Genomic DNA, 23,838 nt, shown 5'->3' with positions numbered 1-23,838 from the left:
GTGGTGCCATGTCAATGGTGGAACAGAAATGGCTGGAACATGGTTGTGAAAATTTCTCTTTGAGACCCTGCTTTCAAATCTTTTGGAGATATACCCAGAAGTTGGCAAGGGCTTAATTTTAATATAAAAAAACGTTGTGGGTCTCTACCCTATAGATGTTTTGCTTTTGGTATCTAGACCCTTCTAGATCTTTGGTAACATCTGACATCTTCCTTGGATTAGGTGATCTATCAGGTCATGTCCAGCTCTAAATCTGATGATTCTATGAGAATTCCTCGATTCTAACACTATCCTCATGACTCCAGTCCAAATTCGTTTTACATTAATGACTGCAGCCCTGCGTTAGAGGTTGTACACAGCCAAAAGCCAAAGTAACTATCTTGCCCAGAGAGAGCTATGGGTCCAATAGAAGATGTCCATAAGAATAAAGACTTTTCTTCCTCCACACTGGCCTTACCTCACTGACCTCCTTTTCTAGCTGGGAAATAAGAAGTAATCAAGTTAATAAAGTTGATTAACTATTTTGCCTTTTTTAAAACAATCTTTATTTTTGAAAAGAAAGAAAGACAGAGTATGAGCAGGAGAGGGACAGAGAGGGAGACACAGAATCCAAAGCAGGCTCCAGGCTCTGGGCGGTCAGCACAGAGCCCGACACAGGGCTTGAACTCATGAACGCAAAATCATGACCCGAGCCAATGTCAGATGCTTAACCTACTGAGCCACCCAGGCATCCCAACTATTTTCCCTTTAAAGAATCAGAGTCTAAGCTGTATTATCACTGATTCACCAAAGTGTTTTCTGAGTGCTGTGGATTCTGAGACAGTTGAAGTCAATAGAGTGTATTTAAATAGAAGGTTTAAAAATTTCAGGCATAATCATTAGAATGTAGCAAACTCCATAAAGGGCTCTTGTTTCTATGTAGTTATTCTTATATGTAGCATTATTCCATGAAGCTACTATTCCATACTTCATTCTATAAAGTCCAAGCACTGGAGAGCTGATTTAAATTCAGTTCATATGTTTATGTAATAAGAAAATGCTCCTGATAAATAGTGCAACCCTTTGAGTAACACCATGAAAACAAAAGACTCATCCGTTCCAAGAGGCTGACTCCACTGCAGATACACAGAGCGGTGTCTGGAGGGGAAAACTGATAGCTCCATTTCCCTGCTTCCCTCCTTCCATCTGATAAAAAGAGCTCTCCCACTGTGGGTGGGTGGGGGGAGGGATGACAGTCTTATAAGGAGGTTGCAGGCCTGTGGAGAGAGAGGGAGCAGGCATGGGGCACTCAGAAGCTAAGCCATCAGGCCTGGTCCCCGCATCCGTTCCGGAACCAGATATTGCCTCCGAGCTGATCGGTGGCAGCACCAGGCGCTGGGGGAACGCTGGGCCTTCAGTACCGTCCTTCTCAGCCCCAAATGGAAGGGGTCCAGCCAAGCTCCCGGGCCACATGGATGCCCGTACGCTCCGTCCCACGGCAGAGCATCGAGCCTCTGAATCGCTACCTGCCAGGCTCGAGCGTTCCGTTGGAGCCCATCTCCGTGAAAAGAGAACTCAGAGGCTGAGTTCCTGACGATGCTAATGCCTGCGAGTTCTGGGACACTTTGTGGTCTGTGTTCATCAGCCACTTCCGGGAAAAACGTTTTTTTAATGTTTATTTATTTTTGAGAGAGAGACACACACACACACACACACACACACAGCACGAGCAGGGGGAGGGCAGGGAGAGAGAGAGAGGGAGACACAGAATCCAAAGCAGACTCCGGGCTCTGAGCTGTCAGCACACAGCCCGATGCGGGCCTCGAACTCACAGACCGCAAGAGGAAGTCTGAGCGAAAGTCGGATGCTTAACCGACTGAGCCACCCAGGGGCCCCGGGTCCCCTTCCAATTTCTCAGTTAAAGTCCTTACCCCCAGTATCTCAAAATGTCATCTTGTTTGGAAATGGGGTGGTTACAAGTGTGGTTGGTTAAGATGAGGTCACACTGGGGCAGGGAGGGATCCTAACCCAACAGGATGGCGTCCTTATGAAAGGGGAGACTGGACACAGACACAGGCACAGGAGGAACGCCAGGTGAAGATCTGTATGTGGCCACCAGCCAAGGAACTAACTGCCAGCCACCGGGGGAGACACCTGGAAAGCCTCCTTCCCTAGTGCCTCCGAGGGCACTTGGCTCCACTGACATCCTTGTCTCTAGAACTTCGAGAGAACGCCTCTGCTGTGGAAACCACCCGTCTGTGGCACTTTGTTCCGGAAGCCCTAGGAAATGGATACCCTGCTTCTCCGGGAGAGGCTGCCAGCCTGATAGCAGTTCATACCTGCTGGAAGCTGGGGACTCGGGAGGGGTCCCCAGCAGAGGGAGGGAGGGCTGACATCAGGACAGGCTGCAGACTCTGTGACCGCAGATGGACACCCCTCCCCCGGCAGCCCGTCACAGGGGCCACCGGCCGACCCGGGCAGCCGTGTGGGGATGTGGGGACCCGCACCTGCTCTGTCAGCGTTCTCCTGCCCAAGCTGCCACCGGCTGAAGGATCACTTTCGCCGCTCCCTGCCGGTATACGAATGCTGACGCTGCACCCCTGCCCCGTGTCACCTGCAGATGTAGAGCACTGATCTACGAGTCTCGCGTAGGCAAACCTGGCAGTGAGAGGCGCCCACCTGCGCCCAGAGTCTCCCCCATTTCGTCACCGCGGCAGTCAGGGCAGTTCGGCGCTCTTCGGGCCGCCGTGAGATCTCGGGCTTTCTATTCTGGGCTCACACGGTGCCCTCAGAACCGCTTCTCCCTGCAGGAGGCATCTCAGGCCATAAGCGGGTGACAGCCACGTACCCCCTTCCCAAGGACATTCCGGGTCGCCTGATGCCACCACATCAACTCTCTGCCTTCAGCCCAGGGCAGGGGTCTGTGGCCGCCGTGTCATGGGCCCCGCCCGCCAGCACAGGGCGCCCGTAACAGGACAGACGTTGGTAGCCAGTGGGCACTCAGCACCCCCAGCCCACTGGCATCTTCACGCATCTCAGGGAGGACACGGCTCTTCTAAACGGCAGCTGACAACTAGCCTGGATAGAAAAGACCACACCGGAAAGTACGGATGATGCTGACATTGGCTCAACACATGGTGCAACTAACGTTCCAATACAGATGATGACTTAGAGAAGTAATCTCAGGCATGTAGGCTGTGCTATCCCTTAGCTTCAGTTATAAATGTTTACTTCCTTGTTTTAAATATGAAATTTATTGTCAGATTGGTTTCCATAAACACCCAGTGCTCATCCCAACAAGTGCCCTCCTCAATGCCCATCACCCCCTTTCCCCTCCCTCCCACCCCCCCATCAACCCTCATATTCTCAGTTTTTAAGAGTCTCTTATGGTTTAGCTCCCTCCCTCTCTACCTTTTTTTCCCCTTCCCCTCCCCCATGGTCTTCTGTTAAGTTTCTCGGGATCTGTTTATTTCTTAAGAATTCACTTTAGGGGCGCCTGGGTGGCGCAGTCGGTTAAGCGTCCGACTTCAGCCAGGTCACGATCTCGCGGTCCGTGAGTTCGAGCCCCGCGTCAGGCTCTGGGCTGATGGCTCAGAGCCTGGAGCTTGTTTCCGATTCTGTGTCTCCCTCTCTCTCTGCCCCTCCCCCGTTCATGCTCTGTCTCTGTCCCCAAAAAAATAAACGTTGAAAAAAAAAATAAAAAAAAAAAAATAGGGGCGCCTGGGTGGCGCAGTCGGTTAAGCGTCCGACTTCAGCCAGGTCACGATCTCGCGGTCCGTGGGTTCGAGCCCCGCGTCGGGCTCTGGGCTGATGGCTCAGAGCCTGGGGCCTGTTTCCGATTCTGTGTCTCCCTCTCTCTCTGCCCCTCCCCTGTTCATGCTCTGTCTCTCTCTCTCTGTCCCAAAAATAAATAAAAAAAAGTTGAAAAAAAAAAAAAAAAGAATTCACTTTGGGGGCACTTGGGCGACTCAGTCGGTTAAGCGTCTGACTTCGGCTCAGGTCACGATCTCATCGTTTGTGAATTCGAGCCCGATATTGGGCTCTCTGCAGTCAGGGCAGAGCCCGCTTTGGATCCTCTGTCTCCCTCACTCTCTGTCCCTACCCCACTCGCACTCTCCCTCTCCCTCAAAAATAAATAAACGTTAAAAAAATTTTTTTTTAGCGTTCCTGTATCCCTTGGGGGGTGGGGTGGAGGGGAAAGTGGGTGATGGGCACTGAGGAGGGCACTTGTTGGGATAAGCACTGGGTGTTGTATAGAAACAAATCTGACAATAAATTATATTAAAACAAAATTTTTTTTTAATTCACTTGAAGTGAGAGAACCATTAAAATGGCCACAGGTTACCACTGGCATAACGGCTATGTAAAATCCTACCCCCAGTACCCCAGAATTTGACCTTTCTAGGAAATAGGGTCTTTACAGAAGTAATTGAGTTAAAATGAAGTCTCTAGGGCCGGCCCTAATCCAATGGCTGATGTCCTTACAAAAAGGGGAAACTCGGACCCAGAGACAGACATACACAGAGAGATGATGTGAAGAGACACGGGGTGAACACCACGTGGACGGATCGCCACAGGTCGAGGTGAGGCATCTATAAGCCAAGGAACGCCAAGGATGGCCAGCAAACCACCAGAAACCGGGGCTGGGGGCACAGGACATATCCTCCCTCACAGCCTCAGAAGGAACCAACCCTGGGGACACCTGATCTTGGACTTCCAGCCTCCACCACTGTGAGGCGCTATGCGTCAGTTATTTTAGCCACTGCCTTGTTGCATGTGTTATGGTGGCCCCGTAGTGATACAGCATCCATACGGTGATGACTTCCAGGCAAGGTCACGGGTGAACGCTAAAAGCAGCAGGTGGAATTCTGATGAGAAACAAACACTCGCAGCACTCTTCGTGGTGGTCCACAGACACGCGCAGAGCAGCAAAAAATGATCGTTGACGTGTAGTTCCATACGAGGTCGGACAAGATGGCACTCTGCTGTCTTCTTTCAGTTTTTACGCTGCAAACAAGTGTCCTTTTCATGGTCTCCAGTGTAAGGATACCCTTTGTTTTTTAAATTTTTTATGTTTTTAATGTTTATTTTTGAGACACACACACACACACACACACACACACACACACACACACACAGAGCAAGCAGGGAAGGGGCAGAGAGAGAAGGAGACACAGAATCCGAAGCAGGCTCCAGGCTCTGAGCTGTCAGCACAGAGTCCAACGCGGGGCTTGAACTCGTGAACCGTGAGATCATGCCCTGAGCCGAATTTGGATGCTTAATCGATGGAGCCACCCAGGCGCCCCAGAATACTCCTTGTTTTATAATTAATACATATGCTGGGGGAGATATTTGAGACTATGCAAATATCCCGTTTCTCCTTAGACTTCCTCCCACTCTTCGTAACATCCATTGGTGGATCTTGTCTGCAACGGTGACTGAGCTGTTTGCCTGTTGGTGATGGTCTATTTCCTTCCTTACATAATTCTTAATTAAAATTCTTCTGTGAGAGCTGTCTCTTCTCCTCTTTTATATATTCAATTACTTATATCAGGATGCACTTAGGAATGTTTATTTTACCCTGTGGGTTATAATCCAGTGCTGTCATTTGGCTGCTGACTGCCCCAGCTTTGGCCATGAGGAGCTCTTCCCAGTGGCCTTCTGTCCTGATGAGCCCCATCATCTGTCACACTGCATCCTCTTGTCCTGGCCCTACAAGCTGTTCCAGGCTCACCTAGGATTTTTCCTGCCCCGACCCTGGAATTTACCACTTCTGCAAGGAACCCTGGTTCCCGTGATGGGGGAGAAGTGTTTGAAACAAAGATCTGGGTCCAAGTGACACTCAGGGTTACATGGGTGTCAGTTCTCATAGGTGTTTAGGCTCCTGCTGAACACAGCAAGGAAATACAGGTATGAGTGCCAACCCTCCCCATCTATCTTTATTTTTTCTTTTCAAAAGCTTATTTATTTATTTTGAGAGACAGAGAGAGAGGGAGATAGATGTGGGGGAGGGACGGAGAGAGAGGGAGAGAAAGCATCCCAAGCAGGTTCCACCCTGTCAGCGCAGAGCCCGATGCCTGGCTTGAACTCATGAACCATGAGCTGATGACCTGAGCTGAAATCAAGTCAGAGACTTAACCAACTGAGCCACCCAGGTGCCCCATCTTCATTTCTGCCTGCATGTACACATCTGTCTGTTGTCTCCTATCCATCCACCCGTCTTTTAAAACGGAGTTCATACGAATACCTCTAATTCAATTCAATGCCACAAAGCTCATTTCAGTTCCCTCTTTCCAGCTGTAACCTCTCCCTCTGGCAGTGAGAAGCTTCACTCTCAGTATCCACGACATATTTATATACTTGTTCAAACACCAAAGCAATTTCAGAATTGCTAACCCAAACCCCTGTAAGAAACACATCTACTAACTAGTGTGCAGCATTTTGGGACAGGTGTGTGTGTGTGTGTGTGTGTGTGTGTGTGAGTGTGTGTGTGTTGTCTTCAGTCTTAGAGTATCCGGTCAGAATACTGTTTTCCAAAATTATTGGTTAAGGTATTTTCTTCCCCAGTCCTTTCAATGGCTTAGAGTAATCCTCTGCATTACAATTAAGTTCCCCTCTTCCTGTTCGGATTCCATTCTGGATCTCTCCCACACGTGGCAAAATTTGAACCGTTTGCTTATTTTTCGGGTGCGTGAGGTTCTAAGTCAGGGTGAAAAGACGGCCACGCTCAGCCAGGGCTGTCCGCTCTGGGTCCTTATCAATCCCACCCTTATCTCCTTCTTCCTTCCACCCCTCTCTCCCCCGACCTCGCCCACACCCAGACCCTTGCATTTCTCGTCACTCCTCCTGTCACGTATGCTTTTCAATCTCTTGTCCCAAGCTCCACTCGTGGTAGGACCTCAGGACATGTTCGACACTGAACCGTGTTCTCTAGTGAGTCTCACTGGCTCCTGAAGTCCATGCTGTGTCTGCAATTTCCCCTTCGCCTAATCAAAGTGAGCACTTCATCTCAATACGCTCGACACGAGGCTTTGGGGAAAACCATGGCTTTCCTTAATTGGGTCAGTTCTGACATGGGATCTAGCAGCTAGTCAGGACAGCACTGGCGAAGAATTGCAAAGCTCTAGGCCTCTTCTGGGCCATGAAGAGCCACACGGAGCTAGTGCCCAGCTTGACAGGAACTCTAAGGCAACATTTTCAAATTTCTGCTACTTCCTTTGTTTCCTTTTTAAAATGCAGCATCTCAAAACGGCCTGGCAGCCTAGGAAATTATCTGTAAAACCCCAGAAAATGACAAGATTAAAGGGAGGAAGAATAGCATGACTATGTGCAAGAAAAAACAACTGCAACTAAAAGTTGTGTGTGTGTGTGTGTGTGTGTTTGTCACACAATAATGGTCCAGTTATTCTGTGATCAGTATTTGATTTTCAGATTAATGAGGAAGGAAGCCACCAGAGATGAGTCAGGAAATGTAAAGACGAGCCAGTTATAAAAGCCTGGAAAGGAAAGCAGAGAGTTTTGCAAACACAGATCTAAGGAGGAAACTGGCATTTGAGACTCTACGCTTATGTTTATGTCCAGAGGACACTTGGACCCAAACACGAGACATCATCAAACTTTAGGACCAGGGTCATGTGGATGTTGAAGTCACATGCCATGATATGTCCAACAGAATAATGAAATGTTTGACAAGGTCTGTACATAAACAGGCCTTTTTATAGGTAAAGTAAAGACGGACTATCCCCCCTCCCCAAAACCCTATAAAATGATAATCACACCATCTACTGACAGCAAAGCTGCGTGGGTGGAATCACGGGCTAGAGGACTATGGGAAAGGTCACGGGCAATCCGGAATCAACCAGTTTAGGGACTGGATTTACATTCCGTCAATATGTTCTGTTTACTGTGTCAATTTGGGGGCTTCTACAGCATATTAGGGGCCAGACAGAATCAGGGCTGAATCCTGGCCTGGCCACTCACTGGCTATGTGTCACTGGGCCAGATCACCTCCCTAAGCTTCGGTTTCTTCATCTCTATAATGGGCACAGTAATACCCGCCTATAGGTGGTTTGAGCTTTATTTTTTTTTTTTTAATATTTTTTTAATGTTTATTTATTTTTGTGAGAGAGAACAGGGGAGGGGCACTGAGAGAGAGAGGAGGACAGAGGACTGGAAGCGGGCTCTCTCTGTGCTGACGGCAGAGAGCCGGATGCAGGGCCCAAACTCACGAACCCTGAGACCATGACCTAAGCCCAGATGGAGAGTCGGATGCATTAACCCAGGCGCCCAGGTGGTGTGAGCTTTACATCTGGTGTGAAGCACTTAGAAGTGCCCAGAACAAAACAGGTGCTCCATTCGCAACCACGGCCGAAGGGTCGGTAGTGAGGACTCTGGACTCTGCTGGAATACTGGCTCTGCCACTCATTTGCTGTGCCACATTGGGGAAGTCAATTAACCTCTCCGAGCTGTTGAAGGGGCAGTAGCAATCTGGAATGGGGTTAATCGATAACCAACTCAGAAACAGGGATGATAAGAAATAGAGTAGTTGCAAGGATGTAATGAACTAATGCAGACAGGGTACCAAGGACGGGGCCAGATGTCCTGCATTCTAGAACACTGGCGACGGTGACGGGTTGTGATGACTCAGTCAGCCCACCAGACAGCTGAGGAGTGCTTAGTGGCGGAAATAATCTCTTACGCAGAGTACCAGGCGGGGCGCAGAGGCCTGGAAGGACGTGTGTCGGCAACATTTGTCGACGGCTTAAGGGCCTTGAGAGGCTAACCCCATCTGCCAACGGCGTGTCAAGTGGTTTAACCCACAGTGGTCAAGAGCAAGGCCGAAGTCAAGAGCACAGGAGCCAACACACTCCTAAGGAACATATTACAGCAATGTCGCTGCAGGGAGAAAACAAACAAACAAACAAACAAACAAACAAACAACCCTTGCTCACATGTTATGCAAACCCTGCTCTGCAATCAGCCTGCTTCGGAGTTCTTGGCCCCACAGAGAAGAAATCTTTGAGGTAGGACCTTGAGGTCCAGGGTGCCGCTGTGCTCACGCCCGTCTCTTCCAGTCTTTCGTCCTCTGGCGTATTTATGTAAATAGCATGTCTTCCCTAAACGCTGGATTTCACCTCATGAAAAAAAATCAATAGAAAGAAAACGAGTAGGCTGTTCGGTCTGTATTTCTAGACATGCTAATAAATGATCGACTCCCACTATATTGACACTGTTTCACAGGGAAAGAGCTATTTGCGCCTTACTCCGCTGGAACTCTCGCAGAAAAGTGTGTTCCGTCTGCTCCCCAGCCAAGTCTCGCGCTCTCACCCTCTTTGTCCCTTACCGAATAACTGGATATAAAGACGGGGCCTCCCAGGTTTTGTGGTGGAGGAAATCCCACAGGCCCACGCTCTCCTACTCGATACTGAGTTCAAGAAATGTCCAAACACTGGAAGTTCCCTTGTAACTCAGACGGAGGCAAAAGTTAACCTGAGCTGACCCAACTCTGTAAATTTAAAATTTTTTTTTTTTTTCAACGTTTATTTATTTTTGGGACAGAGAGAGACAGAGCATGAACGGGGGAGGGGCAGAGAGAGAGGGAGACACAGAATCGGAAACAGGCTCCAGGCTCTGAGCCATCAGCCCAGAGCCCGACGCGGGGCTCGAACTCACGGACCGCGAGATCGTGACCTGGCTGAAGTCGGACGCCTAACCGACTGCGCCACCCAGGCGCCCCCCAACTCTGTAAATTTAAAAACATCATACACAGATTCCAATATGCTGCCTGAGGCCCCACTACGGGTGCTACGTGTTCATGGTTTCATCCCCTTAGGACCCCCAAATTTCTCAATTCTGAAATAAATTGGGCCCCAAGGTTTTCGGATACAGGACTGTGGACCTCTAGGAGAGTTACCGATGCTGTTATGTTCCAAACATGGCTGTGTGAAAATAGCCAGTGAGGCAGGCAATTCTAGAATTTTCTTTAACTGAGCTGTCAGCACAGAGCCCGATGTGGGTCTCGAACTCGTGACCTGTGAGATCACGACCTGAGCCGAAGTCGGACGCCCATCCGACTGAGCCACCCAGGCGCCCCAACTGCCTCCTTCTTTTAAAACAGAACCTCGACATGGCTGATCTCATGATTTAAAACGGGCAACAATCGCCCAGAAAGTTTGCCCCCACTTTTGTTTGCCCCCAGGTGACTGCACTATAACTCATACCCTACAGGGACACGTGGGGTTTCTGGGAACATGGATGTCTTTTCGGGGGACATGTGTTCTTGGGAGCTACTCTCTGGAAGCCTGGCCCGTTTGGGCCCTGTTAGACCCAGGTTTCAATCCCGGATCCAATAACTTGCGAGGCGCATGGCACAGGCACGTGGACCTGCGTCCCGTGTGAAAATCGGGCAGATTTTCAGTTCAGCAGGACTGTTGGACTGAAACAAGGAGATGCGCAGAAACATGGGTTAGCTACCTTCCAGACCCTTCCCACGCTGACCTTCCTCCTCCAGCCGGTGGAGACACCCTCTGGGGACACGGCGTAAGGCAGAAGGCCTGGGGTTCACTCTTTCTCGCAGACAAGCTCAGAGAGACGTGTATGTATTTGTGGCCCACGTTTGCATATTACAGGGTGGAAAGGAATAGATTTGCAGCGAGGTCCTGCAGCCAAACCCGACATCAGAACCTCCCAGGAAAACTGGGGGCGCCGCAGACAGATGAGCTGTTGGGGACCCGGGGAGTGAGGGGCAGAGAGGTCATTTAAGGACACCTGGGCGCTCCTCAGGGTGTGGCCTCACTGGTTTCGATTTGGCTGAAGAACCAGAGTCCAGATACCTGTGGACAGTTTTAAATCCGTAGCTCACTGTCCTAGCTGCACAGATGCCAGCCTGCCCCAGAGATTCAACCAGAACGGCGTTTTCACAGGTCTCAAGGCGATTTCAATACTGTCGTGCAAACTGAGGGCACTGCCCACGGACTGACAGTAAGCATACGCCCCGCCTGAGTCAGGGCAGAGGCTCCAGATGCCCGCTTCTCCCGTCTGGGGACAGAGCCTCACTGAGTAGGAAAGAAAGAAACACGCGGCGCAGGACCCCACAGGGCGAGGGGTCACCAGACGTGCAGGGAGGAGAACAAACCTAACGTGTAACCGAGTGACGCGGCTGTGAAACACACACAGTCGCCCGCGTGCTCACCTGGGACTCTCCCATCCCTGGTCGTCCTTGTCTTTCTCTTCTTTGGTGTCTCCCGAATGCGGGTGCTTCTGCACGATGCGCATCCCGCCCGCTTTCACTACAACAGAAACAGAGCAGGGTGTGATTGACGTGGCAACGCAAGGACCAGAGAGAGGCCCAGGGGAGCTAGCTGGAAAGGTTCGGTCCCCCCTACGGCCACACGTGGGTCCCGACGACTGGGCAGTGACAACGATTAACGACAGAGGTCAGTGTGAGGACGACGCGGCAGCCAAGGCGATCTTTGACTCCAGATCCACTCAGACGCTTTCCAAGGCCCTTGTTTGTTCCATTTGTTTCTTACAAGAACTTTGCAAGAGCAGGAGTGGACCCGGAGGATAAACCACGTGGACAAGGTGGCTGCTTGCTTTGGGTTCTTTCTGCACATTGCCTTAATCCCCGTCCTGTGACGTTTTCTCAAATACCGATGATGCCGTGGATGGGACGATGCAGCCACAGGTGACACGGGACAGCTGCCGTGCCACGGTCACAGAGCCCACGCGGGCAGAAGCCAAAACGTCTGTGGCAGCCATTCCCAAACTACATTGTGAAGCCTCACTGTGGGCACACGTTAACTGTTTTTAAAAGTGGCCTTCCTGACACATAATTCACACACAAGCCGCCCGCCCACGGGGCACAATCAATGGTTGTGAGTGTGCTGCGAACTGCTGTATGGCGATCGCCACAGTCGACTCCAGCATGCGTCATCACCCCAGACAGAAACCCCACACCCGCTGACGGCCCCTCCCCAGGCGCCCCTCCCCCCGGCTCATAGCAACCCCTCGTCTGGCTTTGCCTGTCGTGCGTATCTGGCCTGCTTCTTTCACTCAGCATGTTTCCAAAATTCATCCACGCACCAGCCCGTGTCAGCCCTTCATTCCTTTTTATGGCTGCATGGTGGTGTTCTTGGCACGGACAGACCACATTTTCCGTGTCCCTTTGTCTGTTGGACATCCAGCTTGTTTCCGCTTTGTGCCTAGTATGAAGGATGCAGCCGTGAGCGACGTGTGTCCAAGTTTGTGTGTGGAGACGTGGATATACACCTTCCCTCCCGTGGGCGCACACTTAGGAGTGGGGTAGCTGTGTTCCACGGTGACTGTACTCATCCTTCTGAGAAGGACGCCAAGCGGCTTTCCAAGGCCATGGGGCCATTTCACATGCCAACCGGTCTGTGGGTTCCCGTTTCTCCGCATGCTCGGCGACACTTGTTACTGGCTAACTTTTTAATTGTAGCCATCCTAGTGGGTGTGGAATGTTATCTTATTGTACTTTGACTTGTGTTTCCTCAATGGCTAATACGTTAATACTGCCTTCCAAGAAAACAAAAACAAAAACAAAACAAAACACCAAAAGCGGGGACTCTAGGATCTGTTAGCGTGGGAAATGCTAGGTTGAACAAATTAACGCGTTTCCTCAAGGCAGATTTTCTTGGCTGTTAGCATGCATTGTGAGTTTTATGAGGGGCACAGGGCAGAGCACCTTCCCCAAGTTCATATGATGCCACGAGTCCCTCCCACCCCAGTAATGCTGGTTCTCATCCTTCAGGACCATAGTCCTCCACAGAAGAGTTTGGAAATGCCGGCCTTATATCCTCAAACAGCCAGCCTCCCGTGACTGTCACGGGCACGTGCTGTGGGGTCAGTAAGCCACCACATTGCCCTCAGCTGTATGGTTTTGGACTATTTAGCCCCTCAAAGCCTCACTGCTTCATCTGCAGAAAGGGGGTAAGAGATGCATCATCCTGAGATCTTTATTTTTTTTTTTTTTAATTTTTTTTTCCAACGTTTATTATTTATTTTTGGGAGAGAGAGAGACAGAGCATGAACGGGGGAGGGGCAGAGAGAGAGGGAGACACAGAATCAGAAACAGGCTCCAGGCTCTGAGCCATCAGCCCAGAGCCCGACGCGGGGCTCGAACTCACGGACCGCAAGATCGTGACCTGGCTGAAGTCGGACGCTTAACCGACTGCGCCACCCAGGCGCCCCTCATCCTGAGATCTTTAAATAAGAGAAGCTGTTGAAACCTTACCCCCGTGTGACAGTGTTTGGAGGTGGGGCCTCAGGGAGGTGATTAGGTCATGAGGGTAGAGCCCTCCTGGATGGGATTAGGGCTCCTATGAAAGGCCCCCAGCCCCCACCCCACCGAGGTACCCTGTCCTTTCCCCCGTGTGAGGACGCCGCAGAAAGATGGCTATCTACGCACCAGACAGCCAAATCACTAGCCGCCGAACCTGCTGGTGCCTTGATCTTGGACCTCTAGCCTCCAGCACCACGAGAGGCTTCTGTTGTTTATAAGCCATCAGTCTGTGGTGCCCCGACGGAGCAGCCCGAACAGGACTAAGGCGGCGAGTACTTGAAGCAAAGTGCAGCCCAGCGACCTGTGCTCACCGCCCTCAGGGTCGTGGTGTGGGGCTCTCCGTGTAGCCCCCCCTCCTCCGCACAGCTCTGCTCACAGACAGCCAACGTGGCAGACCGTGTCCTCGGGGCCCTGCTGAATTAAGAAAAGTCCAGGGCAAGCTTCCTTATGATTCTAAAGAACAGGAAGGAGAATGTGAAAAAACACGCTCAGGCTCCCACACTTGGGGGTTATTAGTTTTCAATTTCCCAGCCAGAGTTTGCGGCCCGGGCTTCAGGAGGCCGACAGCACCTGCTTCGAGGCCAACAGCACCTAGCAGCAAGCAGCCCGTCGGAAAAATGCAAAGCAGAGGGCGGGTAACATAAAGGACTGTGTCTGAGGGACACATCTGCCACCAACACGAATTCTCTTCAAGGGGACCTTCTACTTGGAAAGGAGGAAATATAATCCTGTGTGGGAATTCTTCCAAAAATCTGTTTTAAAAAAATGTTGATGTTTAGTTTTGAAGGAGAGAGACAGAGTGCAAGTGGGGGAAGGGCAGAAAGAGAGGGAGACGCAGAATCCGGAGCAGGCTCCAGGCTCCGAGCCATTAGCACAGAGCCTGACGCAGGGCTCGAACTCACCAACCGTGAGATCATGACCTGAGCCGAAGTCGGATGCTTAACCGACGGAGCCACCCAGGCGCCCTGAGCCCATCTGTTGATTTTTATTTCAATCGTTTTATTTTTCACTTCTAGGGCATTTCCAATTCACCCCGTCTTTTACTTGATAGGGTCTTTTTCGTGTCTTGTGTTTTTAAGTCTTTTCTGTGTGCAATCGTTTTAGGCACACTCGTGTCATTGTGCATTCAATTACTGTATGCTCTGAGGTCCTTGGGAGTCTAATCCCCCTGCGAGTTTTGTCTGCTGGCTGTCATGCTCATTCCGGTGATTGTACATTATGAGCTCTCCTTCAGAATGGCTTTGCCTGTGGGGGCCTCTGGGGCCTGGGGCGCAGGCGGCCTCCCTTCGGAAAGATGTGGTACACTTGTGTCAAACCAGTGCAGGCACCCGGAAATCCTTTCTACGTCAGATTTCTCAGAACAGGGATTGCCAAGCTGTAGCTTTGAACTCCTAGCCCCTGTAAAGGCAGGCCTGCGTTTACACGTTCTTACGGAGACTTCTTCTCCCCCACCGGAGCCCAGGCTGAAGGAGAGCGGTTCCCCACCATCCCGTTGTGCTGCTGGGCATCTGGGCTTCTCCTTTGCTCCACAGGTTGGACCTCTGAGCACCCCATTTTATGTTGGGTCTTGGGTTAAATGAGCCTGGTGGGGTGGGCCCTAATCCAACATACTGGTATCCTTATACAAAGAGGAAGAGAAACCACCACCTGCCTCATGTGGGCCCAAGGCTCATGCTAACTGTTCTGAATTTGTTTCTTCTTCGGGTGTGGTTCCTGGGGATCTCCCTCACTTTGGGCTCAGATTTTTTTTTTTTTTTTTTTTTTTATGAAAGGAAAGCAAGCAAAAACACCACTGCAGGTGGCTTATCACAATATTCCAGGTTGAGTAGTCTGTCAAACCTTAAGAAACAGAAACTGAAAGAAAATTCTGTAACATGTTAAGATAATTTTCTACTCTATTGAAATGTAAGATCAGAGAGTTATGTTTTTGGCTAAAGGGGGCTGTAAGAATTGTCCCCCTAAAAGTTTTGTTTTTCTAAAAAATTTTTTTAAAGTTTATTTATTTTTAGGGTGCCTGGGTGGCTCAGTCGGTTGAGTGCCTGACTTCGGCTCAGGTCATGATCTCACAGTTTGTGAGTTCAGGCCCTGAGTCGGGCTCTGTGCTGACAGCTCAGAGCCTGGAGCCTGCTTCGGATTCTGTGTCTCCCTCTCTCTCTGCCCCTCCCCTGCTCACACTCTGTCAATCTCTCTCTCAAAAAATAAATAAACATTAAAAAAAATAAAAAAAAATAGTTTATTTATTTTTGAGAGACACAGAGAGACAGAGAATGAGCAGGGGAGGAACAGAGAGAGAAGGAGACACAGAATCAGAAGCAGGCTCCAGGCTCTGAGCTGTCAGCACAGAGCCCAACATGGGGCTCGAACCCACAAACCGTGAGATCATGACCTAAGCCGAAGTCAGATGCTTAACTGAGCCACCCTTTAAAGTTTTTTAAAATTCATTTCCTCCCCATATATCCCACCCTTCGCCCACACCCATTAGAAACTGATCAAAGCTACTATGGGCTGTGTTGTGTCCCCCAAGTTCACATGTCGAAGCCCTCAGCCCTGTCACCTCAGAATGTAGTTGCAGATAGGGCCTTTAAAGAGGTGAGGAAGTTAAAATGAGGCTGTTAGGGTGGGTCCTAATCCAACAGGGCTGGTGTCTGTCTAAGAGAAAGAAAGGACACTGGGGATGCCGCCACAGAGAAAAAGTCACATGAGGACACAGAAAGAAGACAGCGGTCTGCAAGCCCAGGAGAGAGGCCTCAGGAGAAACCCACCAGCACCTTGATCTTAGCCCTCCAGTCTCCAAGCACTTTGAGAAAAAGAAACCCCACCTGTGGGATTTTGTTACAGCAGCTGGAGGTGACTAATACTCAGGCCCGTTTAAAACACAATGCCTGAATCGTGTCAACTTGGCAGACATAACACTTTGAAACTACAGCTCACAGATATGTTCTAGAAATGGACGACAGTGAAAAGGGCTGTATAACCATACAAAGAAAGCCACCCATGAAGGTCCAGTCGACATTTGAAATAAGCCAGCCCAAAGCTCCACGGCTCTGTCGAAGTCACTACACGTCAAGGCTCAGTCACCCCCCCCCCCCCCCGTTAGCACTTCATTTAATTTGGTTTATAAAAACAATGAACTTCATCAATCCCTCACAGCATGTGTGGTGATTAATGCAGGAATAAAAAGTGGCGATAATAATAATAACTCAACACCGAGACAGATTCATTTCAACTGGCGGTAACTGCCAAAATCTATGACAGCATTTATTGTGGCTGTTTTAGCGCCGTCACTAGAACTCCTCATTTGTAAAAAATACAAAGGCCAGAGTTATTTTTGCAGAAATCTTTGCAAATGTGAGTATTTTTAGGAGACACTAGGAAAAAAAGAACTCGGAATTTCTCTCAAATGAAAGAATCCCAGATGCCTCTTAGAAGTGCTGTGCGCACGTCAGGGGCACGATCCTGGAGTCGGATCCCTGGGTTCCAATCCTGGCTCTGCCCGAGTGTGTGCATGCACACGCGCATCTCTTCGCCGGTGTGTGTGTGTTGCTGCCGTTCTCTGTGGCTCGGGGTGCTCCGTCTGGGAGGAAGGGGAGACCGTGCTCTCCCAGCAGGGGGTGTGGAGGACTAAATGACTTAGCCTATGTGACACGGCTCCCCCAGTGCCTGGCACGTGGCCAGGGCTCGGCCGGTAGCTGCTCCTATTAGATGGGTTTTAACCCTCAGCATCTAGTACTTAGACCTCCACAGCCTGTGTCCTCGGTGCTGTCCTTTCCCTCATGACAGTCACCTAAGATGTAAGACGGGATGAAGGTCCAGGCTTGTGGGGATGGGGGATGGGGGATGGGGGAGGCACCCTGTAAAGCGCTCCGCTGATGTGGTCAGCTACCCAACAGCAGGACCGTTGTCAGTGTATCACCATCTAAGTGTGGAAGCTTCCGGGGAATCAGATCCCGGCTCATTCTTCAGCTTCACTCTTCCTCACCATTTCACCATACGGCTCTGTGCAGGCACCGTTCTCACCACTGGCCTCGTGATCTCCCACCTCACAGGTACCGCGGGGTGGGTCCCGAGGGTGAGGCGGGGGGAGCCGGCGGGCCGAGCCAGCACAGAGCCGGATCCGGCCCTGCGGCCTGTGCCCTTAGCCGCACCCTGCTTGGACCTTCTAGAAGACAGAGAGCATCACGGACCGCATAGAAAGACACAGTGATGGCCCGGGCAGGCTCTGATTACTGCCACCAGGCTGGGGCAGACCATGAGTTTGACCTTCAAAGCTCTCTGCAGAGAGCTTCCTGCCTAAGGGGTAAAGGGAGGGGGGGAAGCATCTTCCTTGGTCAGACTTTGCCAGGGGGTACATATTGAGCACACTCTCCTGTGGCCGGGGCATCCCCTCAGGGGTCGGGGTGTGCTGGCTGTAAGGGGGTCGCTGGCAGCTTTCTCTGTCTGTGCTCAGTAGCAGGCTAGAGGGCCCCACACCTGGAAGTCGGGCAGGGGGACGAGAAGGCTCTCCCTAGGATTCCTCACGTCTCAGCCCCCGTTTCACACAAATATCCCCAAAGCACTAACTGCAGGTGTCCCAGCACATCGTGAAAAGTGTACCGCACCTTTGTTCTTACCTGACAAGAGCCGCTGAAATGTTATTCGAGGGAAAGCTAGTCCAGCAAAAAGAAGGGGTACGAGGGTCCCAGAACTGTTCGGGTGAGAAGAAAAGGAACCAGACCAGAAGCCAGCCGGAAGCTGGAGGTTAGGAGCAAACCCAATAATCTCAGGCAGGGCAGGTGAGCCGGGTGGAAGGTGGAGCCGGGCCCCCCACCCCGCCCCCCAGGGCTGGGAGGTCAGGTGGAGATGGGGGCAAAGGAGCAAGGTCCACGGCAGTTAGCAGCTACAGCTCCCCAGGAGCGGGCACGGAGAACTCACTGGCCAGCAGTCCTGACAGGTCCACAGGCAGCGGCTGGGGGGGGGGGGGGAGTGGGGGGTGAAGCAATGACTTGTGCTAAAAAACGAGCCCCTGAAAAATTTCCGAACTTACCCCTGATGGTTTGATTCCTAAGAGAGCAGAGGAAGAATGGAGGGAAACTGCTATTCTGTGCTTAGAATCGAAGACGAAGGTGGTAAGGCCCTGACATTATACAGGGCAATCCGGTCACTTTCCAGGGGTGGAAATGAAGTTCAGGGTCATGGCGTGATGGCCAGGGCCTTGGAGCTCTGGATCTGACCTAGACAGGCCGGGCTGCCCTCCATAGCTGTGCGTGCTCTGCAACGGGGCTGTGACCCAAAGGACAAACTGCACGGTGACTGGACCAGGATGGGGACCCTGCTGGGCAGCCTGGGCCAAAGCTGAGGAGGGGGTGGGGGCAGCCACACGGGTATCCTTCAGTTTAGGGCAGCCGGTCTCTAAAAGTGCAGGAAAGATAGGGTCCGAGCCTGGAAGCCCAGCAGAGAAACCTGGCACCAGCGACTGGAGCATAAGGCTGGACTGGAGCATAAGGCTAGGGGTTCACTCCCCATCCCAGCCGCCCATGCAGGTGGGCTGGAGCCACTGAACTGGGTTCTGGCCAAGGCTGGCTACAGCAGCCAAAGGAACGTGATGCAGTGGCACGTGGTAGTCACAGGTGTGACGGTAAGCCCCCACACCATGACCTACACCCACTGTCCCCTCCGCACAGGCCATGCCAGCGGGGGCCCCGGCCCCTGCACTTGCCCCTTGTGGGAGGGCCGCCTGCCCGAAAGGGAAACAAACCTCGACCAGTTCAGCCCGGGATTCTGGGGTGTCTGTTACGGCAGTGAGCACTATTGGGCTTACTGATAGAACTGTAATTAATACTTCATACTTTTAATATAACTGGGACTAATACAGTACTTGATACAATAGTGAGTGTTCCCTATATAAACACAAAGATTCCCCAAGCGGGGAAGGGGAAAGCATGTCCCGAACCAAGCACGAATGCATGGGGCGTCGTCCTGAATGGAAGGAAGGTACACAGAGCACGAAGCAAAGTCCTGAAGAGCAAAGTGAAACCTAAACTGTGTTTTAGAAATGCTGCGTTCCACCCCGACTTGAAGCGTCTGAAAAAAAATGCAGTGACTAGAAGGGTCTTTTTTTTTTTTTTTTTTTTTTTCTTTTTCTTGGCATGTCAGGAGCGAAGGCAGACCTCTTCCCTGTACTCTTCCAGTGTTAATCAGTGACTGGGTTGAGGACACTGGGGGCAAGCTCGGCAAATCTGTGGCTTTATGCTTTAATACAATAAAAGACAAATTAGTCTTTCATTGCTAGCAATACACTGGCCTCGGTAATATGAAAAACCTTCTGGAGATGATTTAGGGAGAACCATCACCCACAATCTTTTAAATGCATCCTTAACTCACATTTGAGTGACTGATGTAACAAAGAATTCAATTATCGTGAAGTTACTAAAAAAAGTAGTCTACTTCCCGTTTTACTTTAAATAAATACAGTCGTGTTTATGTTTCCGTACGATTCAGCTCTAGAAGGGATGGGAAGTCTACTTTTCAAAGAAAACCATATGTAAAATTAGTAACGCTCAAAGCTATCCCATAGATTTAGGAGAACTTTACTGACATATGGTTTTGGCTACCCTGGGAGATGGAGGGGAACGGGGCCAGCAAAATGTATCGAAGAGTGAGATTTTATCCACGTCCCGAAGACAGGCAGAGATGAGTAATAGTGTGTCTGATAATTACGTTCTCCTTTCTGCCGTGGCGCACTGGTCCTGCTGTGTGATGCAACAGAACCTCGCTAATTCTAACTTCGCTAATCTGTATTTGCAAGAATGCTCATAAAACGAGCGGTCTCAGCCCATTTCTCCGCAGATACTTTGTAGCTGAGAGCAGTGGGAGGTCTCCAATCATTAAGACTTCATTACCTTTACCAAGGGCCCGGCCAGGATGACAGGAGCACTGCAGCCTGGGAGGTGATGCCTCCACCAGTCTTGCCCCGAGGCTGGTATTTAAGGTGGTGGTTTGCACCACTTTGGGGAGCTACTCCGTTTTCCTTGGTCTCTCCCATAAATACAGGAGGCATACGTGTTACCAAACTTCTGTTTGTTTTTCTCTTGTCAGTCTGTCTTTTGTGAGCAGTAGGAGGGTCCTCAGCCAAGAATTTAGAAGGGTGGAGGGTCACACTGGCACACGGTAACACTCAGCACAGGCTGGTTACTACTTCCGCTGCTAAGATGCTACCTAAACTGGCTCGCAGCCTCCCTGCATCACTACGACTCACTGGAGGCAGCTCAGAAGTTCAGGGACCTTGTGCATCCTGCATGCTCTGTCTGGGGAAAGTGAGAGGTGAGAAGAGGCTCGGCTTGGGAGAAACTCACTAGGGAGCTATTTATTATTTTGTGCCTGACACTGTGCCAGCCCCCGGGGATGAAGATCTCAGTAAGTCCCAGGCAGAAGCAAGGAGAAGAGAAACAGACAGGCGCACGTAAGTGTGACAGTAAGGAAACGGAATGTCGTAGGGATGCACAGGAGGGTCCCAGGTGCAGACAGCAATAACGAGAAAACACAAAAGAACATGAAGACAGTCATGGGAGAGAATTTTATTGTTTCTGATTGAGGATGTAGGCACAAGTCTTTGTCATCCAACTTAAGCACTTAATGAGAGGGTTCCTAAAGTTTTTACGGCTGTTATTTGATTTATGAACGGTGCTCTTGGCTATCTTTGATGATTATTCTTTATTATAGAAGGTCTTTCTTTCTTTTTCTTTCTTTCTTTCTTTCTTTCTTTCTTTCTTTCTTTCTTTCTTTCTTTCTTTCTTTCTTTCTTTCTTTCTTTCTCTCTCTCTCTCTCTCTCTCTCTCTCTCTCTCTTTCTTTTTAAATTGTTTAATAACATCTACTCTGCCAGAGCTTCCTACTCTCTGGCCGGAGTAAGCAAGCAGATCCTGAGCTTCCCCGCAGGGAACTCTGTAATCTGGGAGAGTGAGCTGAGGGGCACTACTAGGAAGCAAAACACCGCAAGCCAAGCCGCAGAAAGCAAAAGGCCCCTTTCTAACCTGCGCCCCTGGGCCAGGATGCCAGGCCCTTCCTCTGACTCTGGCCAAGAGGGACCAGTCTCAGAAAATGCAGAATAACAGTGACAGATCCCTAAGCAGCTCCTTCTTGACTGGGAACCCAAAGGCTGAAGGACCTGTCCTGAAGTCACTTGAGTTTACCTGTGGGGTTAAACGCCCTTTGGCTCTGATCCTGATGGATGGAAGGGACTGAGCTGAAGAGTGTCCTGGGCTTTCCCAGAAGAAGGTCAGCTGGCCCAACCCTCCCATTTCAAAGATTAGGAAAAGTAAGCCCCAGAGAAGTGACAGGCCTCAAAACTTAGAACCCCAGGTTCACTGCTCACCAGCACAAAAGTTGGTTCCTTGCACCTCAGGGCATAAATAAGCCATTCAGTTTGTAATTCGCAAAGCCTAGCTGTTCACAATTCACAGAAAATCAGAGTCCTTTAAGAAATTTCTCCCAGGGAGTTAACAATGTTAACAGTTTATACCTCCGATCTTAAAAATCTCCATATGGCTATGTCTCTCCATGCAATTTAATTACTGCTACGTGGATTTGGTATCATTCCAACAGATACACTTTAATGCCACTCATTCCCCCGGGACAGGGGAGCCATGGGCAGACCAATGCCACATAGTCCAAGGACATGACTGACACTGGAGGGGCTCCTTCCTGCAGAACTGCCCAGGTGAGCAGGCAGCTGGACGTGGATCCCTAGCAGGAGGAATCCAAGGTCAGAGTTATCGTTAAAAGAAATCCCTCTGAGGTCCTGTTTTTTGTAACTAATGCAATACAATGGCCCCAAAGCCTGTCTTCCCCAAATCCCACGCCTCCTTAGTCCCCACACGGCAGTCAGCCATTTTTCTTCCCTGGTGCCAGTTAGTTTTCCTGTTGTTGAGAGCTTTTTTCACCAGTGAAATATATTACCTACTCTGGAATGCACCTTATTGAAAAACTGCTCTGTTGCCCCTGTTGAGGCAGAGACTTGGTGTCCTAACGTGAGGACAGCAGATGGCGATTAGGCGACTCTACTGTAACAAGAATGGGCCCAAATGGGGCACAGAAAGCAGCCACGTTTCCATAAGGCTTCTGTTACTAGAAGGCTGAGTTCATAACACTAACGTGTACAGTTTAGACTCTGAAAGACCCACACACACAGAGGCGCCGGTAGCCTTTGAGTCTCTCCCTGTGTCCTTCCATATGGATCGATTGTCATTCCAGAGACAGCGACCCGTTTGGACAGAGTCGAAAGAACAAACGGGAACCCTGCTCCGAGAGGGGAAGAGGTGGGCCCTAGGAACTTAAAAAGTCTGCTTAGATTCGTTTTGTTTTTTTGTTTTTTTGTTTTTTCTCGAGAAAGCTGACTCTTTATCCTGGATTTAATTAACTTCCTTGGCTCATAAGTTCAGGATTTGCAACAACAACAAAAAAAGTCCGAGGAAAAACTTTTTAAGAAAAAGTTGGATGCGAAAGAAAGTCGGGAAGGGGAGGGGGGGAATCACACTGAGTGATTAATGATAAAAATTATTTCCGCTTCTCTAGTTCTTTTATCCGCACGAAATGCTGTCAGCCTACAATTAATCGTCACCACGACATGACACACACGGACTTTTCAGCGTTCCGGCTGCCCGTTTTCCTAAGACATCTGTCTGTCCCTTCTAAGTACGCACTCGGCCCAAACTTTCTCGGGGGAAGTTGTGCAAGCGACTTTCTTCCAATCATTCTGATTTGCATGCAACTCCCACGGGCCGGCGAAGCCGGGGGGGGGGGGGGGGGGGGGGCGCTGGGAGCCCAGGCGGAGCCCCCGAGCGGAGCCCCCGAGCGGCCCCCGCGCCCCGCAGCCGGGGCGGACGCCCCCGCCCGGCGCCCCCTCCGCGCCCCACGTCCGCAGGTTCGAGCCCGCCCTCGCGCCCCGCGGCGGGAGAGAAAGTGGGAACGAGTCAGTACCGGCTGGCGGATGTCCGGCTTTCGTCTCTAGCTTCCCCTCGGGAGGCGAAGACATGATGCGACCGCGCGTTCGAGGGGCTGCGACGGCGACGGCGACCACGGCGGGCTCGCGAGCCGGGAGGGAGGCGCGCGCGAGCTTGAGCGCCGGGCTGCGAGGGAGGCGCGCGCGGGGGGCGGCGGGGCCGCGCACGGAGGCAGCAACTGCGGTCGCCGGGAGGGGGCGCGGCCGCCGCGCGCCGACGTGGCGCGTCCCCCTTGCCCGCGGCTGCGCGTTGTCGTCACTGCGCCCGGCCCCGCCCAGCCGGCCCCGGCCCCTCCCTCCCGCTCTGTGCACTGAGCATGCGCGGCTGGCAGCGCCACGTTGGAAGCTGCGGCCGCGGGCGCGGGAGGAAGAAGGAGGGTGAGGGTGGGGTGTTTGCGGTTAGAGGAGGCTGGGCTGATGCTGGCACAGACTCCGGCAGGAGGTCGAAAGGGCCCAGCGGGGGGGTGGCCCCTTCTCGCGCCGCGCTTCACCCCCCCCTCCCCCCGCCGGAGGGGCGGTGACGGAGGTGCGGAAACTGCCGCCGGGGTGGCGCGCGCAGGGGGTGATGCAGGTTGTCTGGG

General features: G+C 51.2%; 1 protein-coding gene across 3 annotated transcripts in view; it reads right to left on the bottom strand.

Moving 5' to 3' along the window:
* Positions 1-23,615, bottom strand: part of LOC123578785 (death associated protein) — a 66,023-nt gene extending 42,408 nt beyond the window's left edge. The window contains exons 1-2 of one of the 3 annotated variants that reach the window (XR_006702512.1): positions 23,236-23,504; positions 11,171-11,267 (exon numbers count right to left, since the gene is read on the bottom strand). Coding sequence is in view for 2 of the 3 variants with exons in the window: in XM_045441974.1 (XP_045297930.1) it covers positions 11,171-11,267; positions 23,236-23,290 (152 nt within the window). In the remaining variant the exon portion in view is untranslated. Of the gene's footprint in view, positions 1-11,170; positions 11,268-23,235 lie in introns of all 3 variants that reach the window. The other 2 variants (XM_045441974.1, XM_045441988.1) reach the window with 2 other exon arrangements.
* Positions 23,616-23,838: the final 223 nt, after the last annotated feature.

This window comes from Leopardus geoffroyi, chromosome A1 (assembly GCF_018350155.1).
Source record: "Leopardus geoffroyi isolate Oge1 chromosome A1, O.geoffroyi_Oge1_pat1.0, whole genome shotgun sequence".
Taxonomy (NCBI): Eukaryota; Metazoa; Chordata; class Mammalia; order Carnivora; family Felidae; genus Leopardus; species Leopardus geoffroyi.
This window is presented reverse-complemented; position numbering and strand designations above follow the sequence as displayed.